Source organism: Phoca vitulina, unplaced genomic scaffold (genome assembly GCF_004348235.1).
Source record: "Phoca vitulina isolate PV1807 unplaced genomic scaffold, GSC_HSeal_1.0 scaffold7, whole genome shotgun sequence".
Lineage (NCBI taxonomy): Eukaryota > Metazoa > Chordata > Mammalia > Carnivora > Phocidae > Phoca > Phoca vitulina.
Genome location: NW_022589710.1, coordinates 10,993,974 through 11,002,928, shown reverse-complemented (window position 1 = coordinate 11,002,928; position 8,955 = coordinate 10,993,974). Strand labels below are relative to the sequence as shown.

Sequence of the window (8,955 nt, the reverse complement as noted above, 5' to 3'; positions counted from 1 at the left end):
TGAAAGAGAAAAAATTTCATAGAAGTGTGCTTTAAATAGCATTTAGAGAAGAATGTTTTTTTAAAAAATCAAGACATTTTCCCCTCAAATACAGAGTTATTTGAAATGAGATTCCAACAGCCTCTTTCTTCACTGAATATCTCTTTAAAATAAAGAACAGGGCGCCTGGGTGGCTCAGGTCATGATCCCAGGGTCCTGGGATCGAGTCCCGCATCAGGCTCCCTGCTAGGCAGGGAGCCTGCTTCTCCCTCTGCCTCACTCTCTCTCTCTGTCTCTCTGACTCTCATGAATAGATAATAATAATAAAAAAAATAAAATAAAGAACAAAAAGGGCCTTTTTAATCACCGCTTCCATTACATCCTTTTGGAGAAGGGCTAGGGCCAAAGTAGAGAACTTACTTTGGGAGTTATGTGTTCCATGTGGGTAATTGTCACAAAACCCTGAGTTTCTACAGGGGTTCTTAGCCTCTTGCACCATGGATCCCTACTTAGAATGTTTTAAAATTTACATATATATATGTATTTATATATATAAAATACATCCATCAAAAGTGATACCTTAATATATATGCTTTTTTATTAACACATTATGTAAGTGTCTAGTGGTAATATAATAACTACCATAATATGTAGTGATGAATGTAAATGATACTTTGAGATCTGCGATAACATAATATGATTTGAATGTGTGATTTCTATTGGTGACGAGCCCATAAGTACTGCGGATAGTACTGTGGTTTATGGTCTATATTCATAACTTTTTTTTGGTCTATATTCATAGTTTAAGGAAGTAATAGATTTCAAGTAGTGGTTAGTTAAAATAAAGATGTAATTTTTCAGGGCACCTGGGTGGCTCAGCAGTTAAGTGTCTGCCTTTGGCTCAGGTCATGATCCCAGGGTCCTGGGAGTGAGCCCCCTGGGCTGGCTCCCTGCTCAGTGGGGAATCTGCCTCTCACTCTCCCTCTGCCCCTCCCCTCTGCTCGTGCTCTCTCTCACGCACTCTCTTTTTCTCAAATAAATAAAATCTTTTTTTAAAAAAAGATGTAATTTTTAATAGGTCCCCTGAATTCTTTCCATGGATCCCTTGGGCATCCAAAGACCCCAAGTTAAAAAATCCTAAAAAAATCCTGGCTGGCTCAGTCAGTAGAACATATGACTCTTGATCTCAGGGTTGTGAGTTCAAGCCCCATGTTGGGCATGTAACCTACTTTAAAAAAAAAAGAAAGAAATCCCATGGTTTAGCTATTACCTGAGAGCCCCAAGAAGTAAAGGACTAAATGAATAGGGCTCACATCCATTTCAGAGGAACTGCTTTTATTTTGTTTTGTATATTAGAGTTTCCTATATGATTTCATTTGGATTAAAAATGGTTTCTGGGGCTAAATAATATATAATTTTTGAAAATAATTGTAAAAGAAAATGGATTCTCTGTTTATCTTGCTTTTTTAACTTAAACTGATTTCTTTTGTAAATATTCTAAGCACATTAGTGTACCATCAAGTTTATAACCCTGGAAATAGAGATTTAGAAGTCAACAGTTTATAGTCGAAACCATGGAACATCAGTAAGATTGCCCAGCAGTAATCTGTGTGAGTGTAACATGAGAAGAGAAACAGGCCAACGAGTAGGCAGAAGAGAAGCCTGGACAGAAAGAAGGAGTTGTCGGCAAGGTGGGAGAACACAACTTCTGTAACGTTACAGGAACAAAGGGTGTCAAATGCTGGGGATGCCACATACCATGAGGACATAAAAGAATCCACCAAACTTGGCCATAAGAAGGTCAGTGACATTTCCTGTGGCATTTTCAGCAGAGTGGGGAGGGCTGATGCCAGTTTGAAATGGCTTGAAGACTGAACAAGTGATGAAGTGGAAACAGTGTGGTATAGACCAGTGCTTTTCGAATGTCTGTGGTGAAGCACAGTATCTGTAATTTCCAATCTGACAGCAGTCCTGCTGTGCGTGACTAGTATGTCGCTTGCACCAGGTGCAAGGTACCCTGAGAGTTGGATGACAACCTAACTGGTCTACACTCTGTTCAACAAGACAGGTCCACTGATGACAGGCTTGGAGATCATGGCCATGTCAAATTTCTATAAAAGTTTCTAAATGTTCATTCTTAATTCTGTACAGAAGTAGAGGTATAGATTATTCTTTTTTTTAAGCATTTTATTTGAGAGAGTGTATGCACAAGCGGGGGGGCGGGGCAGAGGGAGAGGGAAAACCAGACTCCTCGGTGAGCAGGACCCCCCCCACACACACACACACGGGGCTGGATCCCAGGACCCCAGGATAGTGACCTGAGCTGAAGGCAGATGCTTAACCACCTGAACCACCCAGGGCACCCCTACATTATTCTTTCAAAAAGTTATCTGTCAAGGAAGAAAAAGACTAGTCAGTACTCTGTGGAGCCTTACAGGGTTGGGAGAAGGTTTCTACCCATATTATTTCTTGCAACTTTCTCCTCTGAATATTTCCTGATACTCTTCATGCTTCACATTCTTTTAGCCCCTAATTTGGATCTCCAGCCCCTAAAATAGTTCCTGGTATATAGAAAGCATTTAAATAAAAAGGTTGTTGAACAAGAGAATGAACTTTCATGTGAACTGTGGAGGATCCAAGCGGTCCTGTGCTTCCACATTTTACAGTAGCATATCCTGCCTCATTTAATCTCTGGATATTTATTTTGCCTGTAGTCAGGGAATTATCAGGGAGGCTCATAATCTTCATGGTCTTTGAGTGCATTAAAACGTTATGTCATCTTTAAAGATGACATCACTGACTTAGTAGAACCTGTGTTTTGAGAGGCTTCCCCCCCGCCCTCAAAATTGGTATTGGATTTCCTTCTTGCTTTGCGTTCCCTTCCCTCTTTAAGGGCATACATTAACAGAAGATGACAGGTTTAGGACCATACCATGGCCACAGAAGAAAGAGAACTAAGTTGACCTGCACAGAGTTCAAACCCATAGATAATATTTTGCATAAAAAAACTCTGGTCTTTTATAAATCCCTTCACTTTCCTCTTTCTCTAATTGGATGGATTTTCAACTGTCCCTCTTATTTTTTCATCTAAAGCCTTGCCCCTAGTCCCCACAGTGGAACTCAAATCTGTACCTGGGAAAATGGGAATTCTAATACAAAATGTGGGCAAGATGATTAGGAGCCAAAGAAAAGCAGACAATTTCATTCATTCATACAGAAGACGTTTACTACATGCTTAGTATGTGCCAGACACAGCCCTGAGTACCACGTATGCAGTTGCCATCCAGGAAGGTGTAGAACTCAGGTCTAGTTGGCTGTAGCAGGCTAGACTTCTTCTTCTTTTTTTTTTTTTTTAATAATTTTTTTTAAGGATTTTTATTTATTTATTGAGAGAGAGAGAGAGAATGATAGAGAGCATGAGAGGGAGGAGGGTCAGAGGGAGAAGCAGGCTTCCTGCTGAGCAGGGAGCCCGATGCGGGACTCGATCCCAGGACTCCAGGATCATGACCTGAGCTGAAGGCAGTCGCTTAACCAAGTGAGCCACCCAGGCACCCTAGACATCTTTTTAAATACTCAGTTAGACTGGTGTCCTATGGTAGCCGGAAGGCTTTTCACAGTGTGTACTACTTAAATACAGCTCTATTACTAGATTGTTAATCAGGCATTGTTTAACAAATTTAAGGAAGAAGCAGGAAAATCCCAGCTGTGTACATGTGTATGGTTTTGGGAGGGGAGTAAAGAGGGAGGTGATTAAATGGGAACAGTCAGTACTTTTGGAAATATGTGGTAGTTCAATTTATAGCTTAAAAGGAGTTATTAGGACTTTTTGTCCAGTTCTGGGATGAAGAGTACCTTAACTCTTTAGTTGTAAATCTTACTCTCCATCCGGCCCTTAGCATGAAGTGCACAATCTGTAGGAAAGTATATTGCCAGTATTAGAGCCAGTGACTGTTAAAGTGTGTGGCTCGCATGTATTTGTTCATCTTTTTGTTCATTCACTCACTTGTTCAAAACAATTGAATGGGGGCACCTGGGTGGCTCAGTTGTTAAGCGTCTGCCTCCGGCTGAGGTCCTGATCCCAGGGTCCTGAGCCCCACATCCGGCTCCTACTCAGCGGGAAGCCTGCTTCTCCTTCTCCCACTCCCCCTGCTTGTATTCCCTCTCTTGCTGTGTCTCTGTCAAATAAATAAAAAGAAATCTAAAAAAAAAAACAAAAAAACAGCAATTGAGTGAATACATTCTATGTTTAGCATTCTCTTACTGAGAAGAGAAGAGAAGAAATATATGTAAATAGCCATAACACAAGGTGGGAAGTGTTCTGTGCTGGACCTAGAAAATACATGATTAATTCCATTAATCTTGCTGTAAAAATAGCCCAGGGCCATTCAGATACACCACATGGATAGAGGGGAAGTCTGCTTGTTTTGCACACTGACAAATTGTCATCTTATTGATCACTATGTCAGAGGATTGAGCTAGAGCAGTTTGGGGAATATTAAATAATATCACTTTGGCATAAAAAGCTATGTCAAGGGGCGCCTGGGTGGGTCAGTCGGTTAAGCGACTGCCTTCGGCTCAGGTCATGATCCCAGGGTCCCGGGATCGAGTCCCACATCTGGCTCCCTGCTCTGCGGGGAGCCTGCTTCTCCCTCTCCCACTCCCCCTGCTTGTGTTCCCTCTCTCGCTGTCTCTCTCTCTGTCAAATAAATAAATAAAATCTTTAAAAAAAAAAAAAAGCTATGTCAAAATTAGACTTTTTTTAGCATATTAATTTCTCACATGCAGTTACATAATTCTTTTTTTTTTTTTAAAGATTTTATTTACTTATTTGAGAAAGAGAGAGCACGAGCCAGGGGAGGGGCAAGCAGATACCCTGCTTAGTGGGGAGCCCGATCACAGGACCCTGAGATCATGACCTGGGCCTAAGGCACTGAGCCACCCAGGCGCCCCTTAGCCACACTTTACATATTTGGTTGTCAAGGGACATTTCTGTCACTGCAGAAAGTTCTGACAGTGCTATGCATGATCTGACAGGTGGGGCGATTCAGTCCTTCACAAATCAGAAACACAACAGCAGTAGAGCCGAAAGGTCTCAAATTTATTACCGAACCAACCTACTGGTACAGAGGCATAGTCACAGAGAAAAATTTCCGTGATTAGACAAGTCTATGGCCAGGTAAGAAGGATGTTTACAGAATGATAGAACACATGATCTTCACGCAGCTTAATTAAATACGTGTGCCAGTTAAGTGTGTCATCTCATGATGTGTGACGCCTTACAGACCCAGCTTTGTTCTTCTCCAGTGCCTCCTCTTGGAGTTGTACCTGATTTTATTACCAGTTTTCATCCGAATCCACTGGGGAATGGGACGATTCTGCTTTTGTTTCTTGGCCAGGAATCGCTTGATTCTGAAAGTCTTGTGAAAAGACATGGCAAGAAGCAGTCAGCCACGCAGAGTAGGATGGTGGTGAGAAAGAGAAAGCTAGTTACATAATTTTTTTTTTTTTTAAAGATTTTATTTATTTATTTGAGAGAATGAGACAGAGAGCATGAGAGGGGGGAGGATCAGAGGGAGAAGCAGACTCCCTGCTGAGCAGGGAGTCTGATGCGGGCCTAGTTACATAATTCTTTTTTTTTTTTTTTTAAAGATTTTATTTATTTATTTGACAGAGAGACAGTGAGAGAGGGAACACAAGCAGGGGGAATGGGAGAGGGAGAAGCAGGCTTCCCGCGGAGCAGGGAGCCCGATGCGGGGCTTGATCCCAGGACCCTGGGATCAGGACCCGAGCCGAAGGCAGACGCTTAACGACTGAGCCACCCAGGCGCCCCTAGTTATATAATTCTTTTTTTTTTTTATAATACCATTTTTTTTTTTTAAGATTTTATTTATTTATTTGAGAGAGAGAGAATGAGAGACAGATAGCAAGAGAGGGAAGAGGGTCAGAGGGAGAAGCAGACCCCCAGCTGAGCAGGGAGCCCGATGTGGGACTCGATCCCGGGACTCCAGGATCATGACCTGAGCCGAAGGCAGTCGCTTAACCAACTGAGCCACCCAGGCGCCCTAATTACATAATTCTTAAAGCGTCTTATATAAATGCATATTATACCACAAAAGATACATCTACTCTAGCAGGCAAAATTACATGGTGGAAAAGCCTGGCTTTTACAGTCATGTGTCATCAGAATATCTGCTCCTTTATTAGGTGCATGACCTTGGGCAAAGTATTAACTTTGTGGGCCTCAGAGTCCTCATCTGAAAAATGAGAATAGTACCAAACTCTAAGGTTGTTGGATAATCCATCATCATCATCATCATCATAATAGCTAACATTTATTGAGAATTTACTATGGGCACTTCACATAGATTATCTCACAGATTATTCCTCCAAACAAGGCTAGTAGTGATGCTATTACTCCTCTATTTAGTTTAGAAACTGTAGCCTAGAGCTTAAATAACTTGTCCAAGGTAAAATGACAAAGAAGGTGGTAGAGAGGATCCAAACCCAGGCAGTCTTGATCTGTTATCCTTTTTTTTAAACAGCTTTATTGAGATATAATCCATATGTCATACAATTTACCCATTTAAAGTGTACAATTCATTGTTTTTTTTAGTATAGTCACAGTTATGTAACCATCACCACATTCTAATTTTAGAACATTCTTATCCCCCATGCCCCACAAAAGAAGCCCCATACCCATTAACAATCACTCCACCTCAACCTCCTACTTTCAGCCCTAGGCAGCCACTAATCTGCTTTCTGTTTCTAGAGATTTGCCTATTCTGGACATTTCATATAAATGGAATCATAAGATGTGTGTTTTTTGTGATTGGTTTCTTAGCAGAATTCTTTCAAAGTTTATCCATGTCATTGCATATATCAGAACTTCATTCATTTTTATGGCCAACTAAAATAATATTCGATTGTACGGATATACCACTTTGGTTTATTTGTTCATCTGTTGATGGGCTCTTGAGTTGTTTCCACTTTTTCGCTCTCATAAATAAGAACGTTTGTGTACAAGTTTTCTTGTGTACAGATGTAAGTTTTCATTTCTTGGCTATATATTTAGTAGTTATATGCTAGGTCATATGATAACTACATTTAAGTATTTAGGAAATTTTTTTTCAATTGTGAAAAAAATATTTTTTTTAAGATTTTTTTTTTTTTTCAGTAATTTCTACGCCCAACGTGGGGCTTGAACTCACAACCCTGAGATCAAGAGTCACATACTCCATTGACTAAGCCAGGCAGGTGCCCCATAATTGTGAAAAAATGTTAAAGTTGAATAATAGTACAGAGTACCTGTATACCCTCCATTTGGATTCCGTAATTGTTAACATTTTGCCAGTTTTATATCCCTGCTTCCCCCACACATCCCTGCTTCTCCCTTCCTCCCTCCCGATCTCTCTCTCTCTGTCTCTGATTTCATTTTTTAGAGCCAGTCGCCTTTACTACTTTATATTCATCCCCAAATAAGTGAGTGAACATAGGTGAAATAGTATAATGCCTGGCCAATAATAGCTACTCAATAAATGTAAATTCCCGGGCGCCTGGGTGGCTCAGTTGGTTAAGCGACTGCCTTCGGCTCAGGTCATGATCCTGGAGTCTCCGGATCGAGTCCCGCATCGGGCTCCCTGCTCGGCAGAGGGTCTGCTTCTCCCTCTGACCCTCCCCCCCTCTCATGCTCTCTGTCTCTCATTCTCTCTCTCTCAAATAAATAAATAAAATCTTTAAAAAAAAAAAAATGTAAATTCCCTCCTTTCCTCTTTTCCCCAGTACTTAGAAATGTTATGTAGGACCCGGGCTGCAAGCTCTACATCGAGATAAGAGAAGTGAGATCTAAATAAAGACTTGTGAAACTTACTTTCCACAGTATTTCCGGACCAAGGTCAGTGGAACTAGGTAGGTGGCCATCCAAACTATGGTGATCTAGCTGTCCAATTTCTGGTTGATTTCATTAGGATGATAATTAGATAAAACAGCAAGATAAATTCTACAAATAGTTACATTAATAGAAAACAAGATAGACAAAATCCAAACTATCGCAACTGCTTCGTTTTTTTTTTTTTTTTTTAAGGTAGCAGGAAATTCAGCTCCTAGGATACATAAACCTATTTTTTTTTTTTTTAAGATTTTATTTATTTGACAGAGAGAGTGTACAAACAGGGGAAGCAGCAGAGGGAGAGGGAGAATCTCAGCAGGGAGCCCGATGTGGGGCTCCATCCCAGGGTCCTGGGATCATGACCTGAGCCAAAGGCAGACGCTTAACCATCTGAGCCACCCAGGCACCCCAACATAAGCCTATTCTAAAGCAAGATAAGAGATTCCATTTACTAGTGCAGACTTTCATATCCCCACATTGCGTGTGCGGACATGAAGAAGGAGCTGTGAAGGAGAACTGAGCAAAGCTGAAGTTTTACCAAGAATGCTAAGAGGAAAGGTTCATTTCCTCCTGGACAGTGACATAGAACACATGAAAAGTAGGGCAGCACATGACTTACTTATTATTGATTTATTTATAAGAATCAATCATAACATTGGATCCCTGGGGGCTCTAGAACAATCTTCATGGCAGTGAAATTCCCTTGCTTTCCAAGAAACTATTGGGCTTACTGGAATTTTTATGAATTCCAGACCTGCCATCCATAATTTCAGACATCAGACCCTTAGCAGTCACTTTTTTTTTTTTTAGGATTTTATTTATTTATTTAAGAGAGAGAGAGCACAAGCAGGAGGAGCGGCAGGTAGTGGGAGAGGGAGAAGCAGGCTCCCCGCTGAGCAGGGAGCCTGATGTGGGACTCTATCCCAGGACCCTGGGATCATGACCTGAGCCAAAGGCAGATGCTTAATCGACTGAGCCACCCAGGCGCCCTAGCACCTACTTCTTATCCAGCTATATTCCTGGAGCAGAGGTTTTCTCCTCACTGCTGAGATAAGTCCGGGGAGATTATGCCTACTCTTGGTCTTGTAGAC

The 8,955-nt window shown here is 41.2% G+C and overlaps 1 protein-coding gene across 1 annotated transcript; it reads right to left on the bottom strand.

Moving 5' to 3' along the window:
- Positions 1–5,164: 5,164 nt before the first annotated feature.
- LOC116632618 (60S ribosomal protein L39-like) lies at positions 5,165–5,439 on the bottom strand. The gene has a single exon (XM_032404565.1). It carries the CDS (start codon positions 5,409–5,411, stop codon positions 5,256–5,258), a length of 156 nt encoding a protein of 51 aa, XP_032260456.1. The 5' UTR covers positions 5,412–5,439; the 3' UTR covers positions 5,165–5,255.
- Positions 5,440–8,955: the final 3,516 nt, after the last annotated feature.